The sequence below is a fragment of the Melopsittacus undulatus genome, chromosome 9, assembly GCF_012275295.1.
Source record: "Melopsittacus undulatus isolate bMelUnd1 chromosome 9, bMelUnd1.mat.Z, whole genome shotgun sequence".
NCBI lineage: Eukaryota > Metazoa > Chordata > Aves > Psittaciformes > Psittaculidae > Melopsittacus > Melopsittacus undulatus.
The window spans coordinates 43284808-43298292 of record NC_047535.1 but is presented as its reverse complement, the minus strand read 5'-3'; the positions used below and the strand labels follow the sequence as shown (position 1 = coordinate 43298292).

The following is a 13485-nucleotide window of genomic DNA, read 5'->3' as shown; positions in this document are numbered from 1 at the left end:
AACAGAAGTCAGTGCACGAGTATTATCCCACAGAAACAGAACATACTTATTCAGATGTGCAAATCTCATTCTGCCAGTTTTGCACAGAGCCAATTACAGTAAGGGTAGGAGAGAGGATTATGAGATGATGGCATTTAGAACCTCCTAGAGAAGAATAGGCTTTTATCAGTTTAGCAGCAGATGTCCACACATGGGAACAGAATGCAGAAGTCTACACAGACTGCCGTGCTTTTCAGAAGGCTCAGAATGCAGTTAATGCTGCTATGCCAGTTTAGAAAATGTAGATACGAATATAATGAGATAAACAAGCAGCGCACTCTATATGGGTATTCTATAAAATGCAGAACCACTAACACAGTTAAAGATTCAACTCCTCAGAAAGAATAAGCAGACCCACAACAGAGTTCTAAGGACAGGATTGTTTGGATAACTTGTTTAGGTCTTAATTCAGTAAAACATTTTAATGTATGCCTGAATCCATAGCTTTGGTTAGCAGAGATGTAATAATTCACATATGTAAGCGCTTTGCTGAAATGAATACTAAACTACACATATATGATCCCCTGCATGTAATGAATCTTCTGTACTGTCTTGATATATGTGCATGTATTGCGGGATTGTTCTATAGCCAGACACCACTAAGGATAACAGAGGTACTCTGGGAAAATGCCATATATGAATAATAATTTCATATAAACAATGTCTGTTATATTTCCAAACCAGCAGAATTTGGCCTCTCAGAGCAAAATGAGCAAGAAATACCATTTACTGTATGTAATGAGATGCCAGCAAGAGAATACTATACCAAACATTTAACTTCCTCCCTTTGTAACATTCCCTTTCCAAACATCTCTTGAGATTTGATATTTAAACATGCAATTTACCAACCTTCTCAACTTAATGTAAATATCCAACAGAAGTCAACTTAAAGCTTCACTATGTAATGAAATGACACACTGAGGCTTATTTTAATTCAGTAAGAGTTATATAAAATAGAAGTATATGAAGATGTCATTAAAGGAAAAGTGATACAGGAACGAGCTAAGAATGGATCACACAAGATAGGTAGAAATATAGTTCAGTACTCAGGCGAAAATGTCTGAAAATGGTTATTCTTTGTACTAGTCTATAGTTTTCCAGTGTGCTTACTGTTTACAGACTACTGGAACTGCTGTACCTCACTGGACTAGTAATGGGTCTGACCTATTGGTTAGGAAAAGAATCAGTAACCCATTTTCACCATTGCACTGTCACCTCTACTTGCATTATCACATGTAACTGGGAAAATTCTTATTTGTTAGTCACAAAAATAACTTTAATCCTATTAATGCTTTTCCACCACATAGTGTTTGAATCAAGCTTAACCTTGGGGCTGGGGGGAAAAATTAGAAAGTTGAAATTTTATCACAGTGTATTCCAAAAGCTGTAAGAGGGGCCTAATACATCATAAGGACAGCTTATTAAAACTTACTTCTACCTGCATATGAAGTTTTCATTCTTCCCTGTCTGGTAAGTCAGTGAAAAGTTTTAACTTAGTACCTTGTGCTCTACAGAACAGAAGGCACTTACAAAGCAAGTTGGCTTGCAGATGTATTATACCCTTCTTATTTCAGGCTGCAGGTGAAGGAAGCAGAGATGACTGAGCATAACCCTAGGTTTATCTCTTTTCAGCGAGGTTCTCCTCTATATTGTAATATAGATTCAGAAAATTGCAACTTCTACCAGAATCCAGACTTTAAATAGGTAATTTAGGAAGGCATTAAAGCCAACATCATCTTGGTCTTCTGCTTTTGTTTTATTATTATTAATTCAGATTGATTGTTTGGAATGCTGTGTTATCTCTTTACTGTCAAATGCATAAAATGGGTTTTATATATGCAGCTATGGTCACCTATTTGTCACAATTAACAATAGACATTCTTGATACTGTACAGAGACTGAAGATACTCATCTAAAATAGAACAGCTCTGACAGCCTTCAGCATCTCTTTTCTGCCTGGAGTGTTTAAGAAGATGCACATATTAGAAAGAAAAGTAATTAAAAAACAGACTAGGAGCTGTGTCCCAGCTTTCAGTATGATTGTAGTATTGTTCAGCTTAAAACACACACACTAAAATACAGTTTTCATTATGCTGTTGAAGAACTTCAAGAAGTAAATGATCTCACTGTTGCCTTAAGTAGATGATGTAATTCTTTACAAAAAATAGTACCTCAAGAACATGCATAGTCCACAGAATGGAACAGGTATATTTGTGCAATTACTGTGCCTACCTGAACTGTCTTGGTCCTGGCATAACAACTTCACAAAAATAATAGTTTTAAAAATCATGACCTTACAGAACTTCAAATATCAGGTCAGGTTTTATTATATTAATTTTGTGGATTAGTAAACAGAATCCATAAGATATCAGGTTCTAATTATGATACTGACAATACTTTGGTCTCTTCCGTTAATAATGGCTTTCAGCCACATATGTCGGTGGTATGGAGTTTGCGCCAGATGCACATAATGATTACTTGTAGTAATCTAGCCACATTTTATGTACACATATTTTATCTTAAATTTTTGAACTCTTTATGTCTACATATGCACTACATAAAAATTCATTTATTTTTTACAAGGGAAAGTAATGATATTTATGCTATTGATACTCACAAGTTCCCAAAAAGTACTTTGGACAATCTATTTCAGATTGTGGATTATTCTCCTTTTTGACTGCCCATTGTTTATAAGGTATTCTGTATGATTCACAGCTAATTTGCTTTTGTATCTAGCTCTGATTACATGACAAACATTACCAGTGTAATGGCACTTTAGACTTACATTGATTCTGTGTATAAATGATCATCCCAACTAAAATTCTTAAAGCATTCATTACTCAATATGCAATTCTAGCCAACCATATAACACTGTGTATGAAAGGCAGTAATCCTTCCTCTAACAATCCACATACACCCTGAGGATGAGATTGAATTACCCTTATCTTCACAAAAAGCATCTCGCACTTTTGGCTTTAAGCACTGCAGAAAAAGTTTCTTCATGGCAAATTAAATTGAGTTTGGTCTAGAAAAGAATTCTTACCTACTTTTAGTATCACATTAAAGAAGACAGACAGACATACTAGTAACTAATTCATAAATGCAGTTCTGATAAGAAAAACAAAAACAAAGAAAAGAAAATTGCAGGTGTGTCAGGAAAGTAGAACTACAGCATTTCTGTAAGTTGTTTCTCTCTATAGCCTATTCAAGAACTGTTGTTTGATCTCATACCTCATCTTTCACCATACTGCAGGGCTGCCCAGAAAGACAGGTAATTATTAATGAAAGTTATGCCATAGATTGAAAGGCCTATAACATGCCTGCACCTTCTTTTGTTCTTGAGATAACCAGTAATAAAGCAGACACTTTTGAGTAGCAGTAATAACATCCACCTCTAAAATACTGCAGTATTTTAGGGGGGGAAAAAATCAATTTAATAACATCCAGACAACACTGTACACGAGACATTCAATTTGCTGTACTAATGTTCCATGCTGCCGACATCAGCAGGTTCCTAAGCTACAGAGACTTGGTTAAAGATCTGCAGGAAGGTTTGTAACCTTGTCAAGAGCAGACATGAAGACAAAGATGATTTGTCACTAATGCAATGTCACAAAATAGCTACCCATTTTCTCATAGTCTGTTTTCTCAGCAGCCATTGATTTCTTTCAGACAGTTTTCACACAAAGGAAACAAAACCATGTATGTTTTCATCTTCCTTTGTTAAGGGAGAGTAAGGTAAGCATTCTTTACTGTCGTATGGCAAAATATAAATGTCTGGGAAATTTTACATATACCCAAAGCTCAGACTTTCATTTCATACAGAGCAGTTGAAGCCAATAGATTGTTAGGTATCTTTAAACTGACTAAATAAAATTTTAATTAAAAAAATAAAATGTTATATTATTAAATATTTATTTCAAATATCACTAGTATAAATGAGTGGATTGAAATAAAGATCTTTAGTGGCCAATTGAGCAGCAATGACCATGTATTTTCTGAAGTATCTAAAATAGCTTAATGCCATCTAATACTAAAGGCACTGTAAAAACTGATCCTGTAAAAGCATGCATTAAACTCCCACAAAGCTAAGGAATTATCAAGTGATTATTACTTTCTGCAATGTATCATACTAGTATGAAATTAAATCTAAACCAGCAAATTCTGAGGTGCTGATATCTGGATTCAATTACAATTTTAAGTATTGTATATAGACACAGAGACCTTCCACACTGTGAAATCTTTCATATAGAGCAGATGCAAAAGCACATATAAACATGTAAAATTCATGGAACTATTTAACTTGTCATTTCAACAGTTCTGTTCAGACATAGGCAACATTAACTGTTGGGTCTTTCTGCATCATAATTATTTAGCAGGAGGAAGATGTTAATGCAGTTATTCTGGAGACTTCTGGCCTGTCTAGATGGATTTGATTCTAGAAAATTAGGACATTTTAGGTGGGATTTTGTTTTCCATTTCACTTTACTAAATATTAAGGGGTTATTGCTTCTGGATTTGCAAATATCTACCATAAGATATAGCTAGCAAAGATAATTATGAAAACAAGTGCTATTTAGGATCGAAGGACGAACCCAAAGGGAACAATGCAGTTCAACTGATTCAATAATTCTTTTGTTTTCTTTTCAAGGTTTTTAATGTGTTACAATATCACCACACAAAAAGATCTCAGGATTTACTATATTATTTCCCTTTGCAATGTCACAACACACTGAGAACAGTCTTGCTATATCTAGAACATCAAAATATGGTAAATATTATTTAAGTAGATAATTTCTGTTCCAAACTTATTAATTTTCAATTAGTTACTAAAATGGCTTTCAACATAGAGCATGATAGGGCTCAAAACTCTGATAATGTCTCTGATCTCATTGCAATTGAATTTTTAGATGTGCTATAGCATTTTGTCAACATTACATGGTAAATCCTCCTGGACTTTTCCAATACAGAGGAACTAGGACTGTGTTATTTAAGAAGAGACAATAAGGGAGCAAACGCGAAGGGCTACCTTTTCCTGTAGTCCATTTGCCCGCACCTCCTTTCTCCCCCCAACAATGTCTTTTTGTGCTTTTAAATCAGAATAAGTAACCTAGTGAAATATGCAAATGCACTATTGTGCTTGGTTTCTGATGGTACATTTTGATATAATAGTAGAAGCAGTAATATACAGTAAAAGCATGAATCTCTCTGTTCCAGCTGACATCAAAGAGATATTTTGAGACTTAAAGGCTTTCTCCTGAAACAGGATATCTAAAATGCAACTGTAAACAAACATCTCCTTGGTACTATTATTTTTACATACTTATTTCTGCTACATGCTGAAAACCTGGGCTTTTATATGACAGATCCTAACTATTCTATGATTCTATGATTTAGTTTTACAGGTTCATTGTTCTCTTTTTGGTACTTCATGTAGCAGAGCTGTCATGAATGAATTACAGAAACCTAAAAATAGTGAATTGTAAGTTCTGTGAATGAGTAAAACTATGTGCATAGCACAAACTCATCTATAATGTGTGAGAAGCTACCTCCTTAAAGGGCAAGGTTGCATGCATGGACACATAAAAAATGAGACATTAACAACCAGACCCTTACTCGTACAAATAAAACACTTTAAGTAGCAGAAGGTATTAAGAAAACAGGAAATGTTTTAAGAATGGGGAAACTCTGGGGGGAGGAAGGAGGTCTTTTGAAGCAGGGTTTCATAAAACACACAGTAAAATAAAAGTGTTCCTTCTTTCAAGCAAAGTGTCCAGAAGATAATTTTAAATAGTCTTTTGATCACCATAATTCTCTAGTTCATGCAAAAAATCAGGCTGATATCATCCCCAAAAACATCAATTACTAATTTAAGCCACTTTGGGGATTTAACTGGAGCCAAGTTATTCCATTTCAAAATTATTGCAACGCAACTTATATTTAAAATACATTATCAGAAAAAAGCAGCCTTTTAATCAGTTGTCAGGAAGAATATACCTACAATGATACGTAATAAAGTGCTCTTAACTCTCTTTACACAATAGCTTTTCTAAAAAGATTGTCTTTTGCAAAGATACATATGGCTTGAAAAAAGGAAGAAAATGTGAATTGTCATTTACATGGTGACAGTATGTTTTCACTCCCTATTTATAGAGATTGTCACCAACAAACCAGCAAAGTCTTTACAGTTGTATGAAGAATTTGTTACTTTCCTAAGAGAACAAGATGTTCCTGTTGCAACTAATGATGATGCATTTAATATTACCTAAGCTTAAACATAACTGAAATAGGTACTTTGCTGACAGTAATTGAGGTAAACAGACTTCAGAAATAACCTTAATTAGAGCTATTACTTTGTCCATCACTGCTTACCACAATGTCAAAATGGCAGGAAAATAGAAATCATAAGAAATATGACAAGGCAATATACAGATTAATAGAGAACAAAAAACAAGGGGAAAAAACTACTAAGAAGTTCAAAGGTGTGATTTATAAATATAAAATATGGTTTTGGAGAGAATAAAAACGGTGTAATGCAAAAGCAGGGAATCCGAAAAGCACCACACGCATAATTTTCAGGCATACTGACATTACAAATATGTAGAGTATTGTATTTTCAATAATTCCTTTCCAGTACAGCAAATCCAACAAAGAACATTGAGAGTTCTAATGCGTTAAAGCATACATATGGAAACCTTTAACATTTTTCATACTGAAACATTTGAAATTGAAAAGAGGACAAACTGATTTGATCATTTTTCTACATATTTTCAAATATGCAATTTTGAAGACTTTATAATATATTAAATATTGTAGAAGAGTTGGTTGGAATATTGTGTATTAAGTACAAGCTATTCCTTAAACACTATGCCTTTGTTAAACACGACAGGATTCTTTCTGCTAGGCCTTTGCAGCAGTACACCCATAGGGGAACCTGTCCTGCTGCTTATTGCAACAGCTGTGCTAAGTATTGTCATCTCAGATATAGCTGTTGATTTGCACATGAAAGATACTTAGGTTTCATGAAAACACTTAGTTGACTGTTTCAGAGAATTATTTCCTTACTGATGGTCATTTCCCCACAGTCTCTTTCTATTTTTAAGAGAGAAACTAACTTCATAGTATAAGAAAATACAAGACATCAGGGACACATTGTTTTGAGAAATTCTGTAATGTCCTTAGGCATCAGTGTTGGGTAGATAAAGCAAAATGTTCTCATGGAACAGCTGAGGACTTCAATATCCCATTGAATAAAAGAGGGAAGACTGACCATAAGATTAAAATTATTTATTTTTGTTTTTACTTTTAAGATTCCTTTCCAGTGCAACAAGTTAGATGTACATGAAACAGAGCTAATGGTAGCCTACAAAGCCACTCAGTCATATCAAAACTGGAAAGGAGAAAAAAATTAGTGGTATTGGGAACATGCCAGGAATACTTATTGAAATTCTAAAGATAAATCAAATTCCTCATATCATGTGACCAGAGAAATTTAGAATCATTACAAGACTTAAGTGACTAAAACATTAAGAGTAAATATTGAAGCCTATAACTGAAATTAACACTTCCCAGACCACTCCTATAGGGCTAAAGTGTATGCAAACTTCTGGGGAAGAAAAAAAGTTTGTTGTTTATATACCTTTGTATAATAGTATATGAAGTAGATGATGAAGTAGATGAGATTAAAATAATGATTTCACACTCAGGTTATATTTGTCTTGTTTCTCTCAGAAAACATGCAGAAATAAGTGTGAATACAAAAAAGGATTTCAGAGATATACTGAAACTGTATTACTACCAGGCATTTAAATGAGGACAGACAGCTGATAAGAGACATAAGCTATATAATATTAAGTAATTACACTAATTTACTTAGGAAGAAAAACACAACACATGATCTGTCTGATAAAATCAGATTCCATTTTGAATATTTAAATATGTAAAAATCAAGCTACACTTCAAGTATGTTACTGTTCCCAGAATTATTCAGCAGTTTCAATAGTCAAATGTATTTTATAAATCCTAAGCTTTCAAAATGTCTAATTAATCAACAGAAAAATCAATAAAAGCTTAACCCTGGAGAATCACACTTCTTCAACAGTAAATACAGAATAAGAAAGGAGATATTTTCATGTAAATAGTGAAAAACACTGAAGTAGGAGACAAGATTAACAGTGATATTCTCCTTGCAAATAGTTGATCACCTTTCAAGGAAGTACTTGTATGTCACAGAGTAGGAGCAAATATTTCTGTTCTATTTCAACAATATTGCTGAATATTGAGATGTGACCTAATGAAGTACAATAAACACGAAAATGGACAAATGCTGATATTCAATAGAACGTCCTTCATAATATATAGTTATACATCTTAACACATTCATTAAATATTGATCTTCCTTAACCCTTCCACTACACAAAGTCTGGCTTCAAGTCACATGAAAAGTATTACAGGTCTCCCCAGAATATTTGCAAATAGCAGTGTATCCTTATGGTCTTTTAGAGATGACAGATTTCCTGGCATGTCCTGGTAAAATTCACAATAACTATGAACTTTCTTATTTTAGAGAACCGTGTTACACAAAACAGGAGCAAGCAAGCTATCTGAAGAAAAAAATAGATCTTCATATTGCTGTTAGCTATTACTCTATACTATCTGAATAAAAACCTCTTAATTAACATAAAGTAGAATAGATTTATGTTATTTTTGCTACATGAAATGACAGTAATTGACATAATTTCAAAAGAGCAGTTAAAAAAGATCACCAATTTCCAATTTTTTCTTGCTCACCAATTACTAAGAGATGAGGTTTAGTTCAGGTAAAAAAGGGAGAAGAGAAAATGTAATGTTATCAATTACAGAAGTGTGCCTAAGACTAAAAATCAAAACTACTACTGTTTCCCACAGAATAGTAAAACCCCATACAACACGCATAAATCAGTTACTTGCTCATGTTGAATTGAGTGAGGTTGTTGCTTCTATTGGCAGGTATCTCAAACTACGAAAACATCCTAAAACAGTCCCAAAACTTGCTTTAGTAGAAGATAAAAAATATAGAAAGAAAATATTTGACATCCACACATGAGGCCTATTAGGACTTTCTCACCTGAGAATTTTCAAGGCATTTTTGCACTACTGTATAATATCCGTGTGTTATATAACAAGGTAATTTAATACTGGGGAAATTACTTCAATGCAGATTGATAAACCAAATAAACGTTTAATAAAATCTCTCCAATCGCCCACTCTACCCCTCACTTTGACAAACATAGAAATTAAAAATACTGAGAAGGATCAGATGTAGCACATCCAGCCATAGAAAATCATTCACTGTCCACCATACTTACCCCTCATTAGCATCAAAAAGCCATTGAATTATTAATGGATGTTTTGGGAGAAAGAAAAGTTTTTGTCATATTTAACGACATCTTGCAGGGTAGCATTATATAATGGCCAAAAATGTACCCTGGAGGTAAATGTTTCCTTAATAACTTATTATCCTAAATTCATTACTACAGTAAAATGCCATCTCTATCCTCAAGCGATATCACATAAACATCATTTTTGTCATTAGCAAAACATCCAGTTATCAAAAATCACTTCTAGATTATTAGAAAGACTGTTACTGACTTTTCAAGAGGCATAAACTTTATACGGGTATGAAGCTTTGGGTTCTTATCAAATAGAGGTGTCACTTACTTTTCTGTCTGGCCAATTGTATTTTGCAAATATTGTATCATATGTGTCCACAGCTCCATCAGTAATCAACATTATGGCTTGGCTGCAAATACTTCCTTGTCCTGTGTGATTGAACTGTGAAAAGAAACAATCTTTTAGTTACAGCACATTCCTGTTAGGTGAAGATATACAGGATTACTGTGGATAAACATGGATCTTGTTAAATGTTGCCCTTCTACCATGCTTAGACATAGGAGAAAAAGTCTGAGGTTGAAAACATTCTGTCATAAACATTCCGTTCTTACACAACTGAAGTTACAATTCAGTAACAGAATTGTGATTTGTTATGTATCTCTATTTTACCAACTTGAAAAATGAGAAATATACATAAAATACAGTCCTTCACAAAATTAAACGTGTATTCCTCTGGTTTAGATACATGATTTATATTAATACATAAAATTTGCTTTGATTTAAATATAATTTTAAGAGAACAAATAAAATAAATGAATGATGGACAGTTTTACTGCAAAATACAGACGATACGCTACTCATCCAGAGACATAAGACTATTCATCTGGCATTCATATTCACTCAGGATTACATTCCATATGTTATTTTTCATAAAATGTTTATCTGAGAGAATCAAGTTCATATTTATATATTCTCAGATTCTCCTATTACACAAAATGAATACACATAAGTAATTGAAGCTGCTGAACAGCAGTACGTGAGCACAGGTACTTAGGCAGCAATCAACATCTCCTTTAAAGTATATAAAGAAACTTTCATTGTTACACAAAAGGGATTTTCTCCTGGTCAAATTGGGCTGGGTCAAAGTAAGCTTTGACCTCTTGATTGTGGAATTGGTGCCTTAATTTTGAATCCATGTGTCTCTGCATAGCAGAATAGGTTCTTACTTGTCCATTCATGATTTCATATATTCAAGGAACTTAGGAGAAACATCCAGCTTTTTGCAAAAGAAAAGCAAAGTTGGCAAATTATTTGATTTTTAATTGCTCTGCACAGAACACTAAGAAAAAAAATGCAGAAAGATCAATAAACTGGGGCATTTCACACAACCCTTTACAGACTGAGCTACCATTTGGACTCAAGCTAATGAATGAACAATCTCCTTCTATTATCTTCTGATGTTCCTAGTTTTCAGGTACATTACTAACTTTGGGACCAGACAACGCCTCATCTTATCACCTTTCTCTTGGTACTAAGAAAGCCAAGTCCCACCTCAGCAGATGACCTGTAATGAACCCCACCCTAAAAAGGGTAGCCTCACTTGAGAGCAATATTTAAGCTTGAAGGTGAATTACCTTGCAGGGACTCCACCTGCTTCTGGATTAAAAAACAAAGAGATAATTTGGAGTATTCCAGTCTGACTTGGGCTGGCAACTGCTCTGTCTTTAAGCTTTCTACTGCCTACTCACCCTTATACATTCGCTGCTCTGAAAACCCTAAAAGCCTTTTTCCTAGAAAAAGACTTCTAAAAATGTCACCTCTGTAGTCGTGCCTGCAGTTAGGAAAGGGAGTGGACGGTAGGTTCTAGCAATGCTCTGTCACCTTTTCTTGTGCCTTCACATTTGTATATCTGAGTCATCACATCCATAAATGTCATTCAACAATTTCTTCTACCATCTGCACCTCTCCTCCAGATCAGCTTCCTTTTGCTCAAACAGAAACATCACAAACAGTAACAGAAACATTTTACTCACAGGGAAAGTGATGCGAGTTCAGATCTTAAGGTCCTTTCCAACCCTAACTATTCTATGGTTCTATGATATGGTTTAGTGTGAGTTGTTCCTGCCCATGGCATGGGGGTTGGAACTTGATGATCTTAAGGTCCTTTCCATTCTATGATTCTATGATTCTATATTCTGGTCACTGCCTGTGTGAAAACATATCTGTGATACCTGCAAGACAGTCTAAACTTCAAATTCTTCAATCATGACAGTTTCTTCAGTCTTAAACCAGAACCAAAATTGTTCAAGTGGGATTCCTTCATTAATAAGATCTTAGATCAATATTCTCTCATAAAGATGAATTTACTTTGTAGAGGGATATATTCCATATATGGACAATGTATTTTAATATACCTTGTCTCTTTCAAAGGGAAACAAAAGAAGGGGGAATGCCTTCATATCTTTATTTTAAAACACCACTCTGTATGCATCTGTATTATTCTGCATAGTTATTTGTTTGAATATTTTGAAGAATGATATTAAAATCAAAAGCTTTCATGAGTAATATCTTCTCATATCTGTCTAGAACTTTAATTTTATTGAATAGCAAGAGTGATGAAAGTGTTTTCCATAATAATAACAATGACAAGGGCCTTATGATGAACTACAATTAACTCAGTGATTCATCAGTTAGCAGCAAGAAATTTCAATGCATCCTGACATTTCCAGCATTTGGTTGTGATTAACAGTCTTTGAAATGTCACAGAATTTTATTTAATTGGCTATGATTTTTTAAAGGTAATCACTGCAAAGACTGCGTTTGTCACTAAAAGAGATAATTGCAGTTGTCACATGGCATAGTAGGTGCCTAACTACTGTACCAAGCACTTCTATATTCTTAGGCTGTATAATGAGCACTGCATACATTGATGATTGGGAAGAATTGGGAAGCGGATTTTTAAACTGGCATTTCAAAGATATCAGTATCAACCATCGTCAAGTCTTAACAACCTAGGCAAATACTGAAGGGTAATTGCATGGCAAAATTAACTATGTTTAATTAATATAACCCCTGAACCATTTTAAATCCAGCCAGAATATTAATAGACTATTTGTGTAACACAAAGCCTTTTCTTTTTTGCCTCCTCCTCCCCCACCTCCTCTTTTTTTTGTTTTTATTGTAGATAAGACATCCATAGCTAACCTATAATTCACAAGAACAGATTTCTGGCACATAAAGGTCACATCAGGTAGGTTAAGTGGAAAATAGTTAGCTGTATGCTTTTAAGTAGCTTTTTCTCTGGCCTAGGCTTTTGATAGAAGCTCCCAGAGACTTTGCTGACATGCCTGTATATAATGGAAAAGATTTTTATGCTGTCAGTTCTGGAAGTACATATGGAAAAAGGCTTGAAGCTGTCACACTGCTTTTTATTAAACAAATCCACCTTGAATAGATCTGAACATACATGTAGCATGATCCAGCATAACCCTACAGATTAAAAGACTTATTCAACATAGATATAGTTCAGTACATGGGATGCCAGTTCCTTTTATTCCCAAAACTATAGGTTTATCTAGTGAGATTTTATTCATACCACATTCATCATTATAACTTCAGCTGTCCCACGGATTTTAAAAGAAAGCAGAAAAATCTAATCTCAGATGGTCTTGATCAATGTCTGAACTGTTTTGCTATTTTTCTAGTTTGCACAGATTTGGAAGACTAGTTGAAAAGCAGAAGGACCAGGCAGGTACTACCACACTACCTAGTGTTTCCATTCATAATATCATGAGAAATATTTGATGGTGCATTTTATTTTCATTGGTTTGCTCCCTTGTACTCTCTTATATTACTACTGTTGTTCACTTTTCTCCTTTCCTTCCTTGCTTGTTCCAATATACATTCCCAAGAAAATGTATTGTCAGCTGTATCAAAATATTGCCAAGACTGCTCTTTCCTGGAATATATAGCATGAAAATATATGTTGCGTTTGCAAGAAATGAGAAAAAATCTCTCTGAAATACATTCCATAAAATCATGTTATGATAACTACAAAAACTCATGTGATTATTG

The 13485-nt window shown here is 34.0% G+C and overlaps 1 protein-coding gene across 1 annotated transcript in view; it reads right to left on the bottom strand.

Moving 5' to 3' along the window:
• The window catches only part of CACNA2D3 (calcium voltage-gated channel auxiliary subunit alpha2delta 3), a 425935-nt gene that overhangs the window by 203805 nt on the left and 208645 nt on the right, over positions 1-13485 (bottom strand). Inside the window, exon 11 of the mRNA XM_031046070.2 lies at positions 9739-9852. Within this exon, the coding sequence (XP_030901930.2) occupies positions 9739-9852 (114 nt within the window). The remainder of the gene's footprint in view (positions 1-9738; positions 9853-13485) is intronic.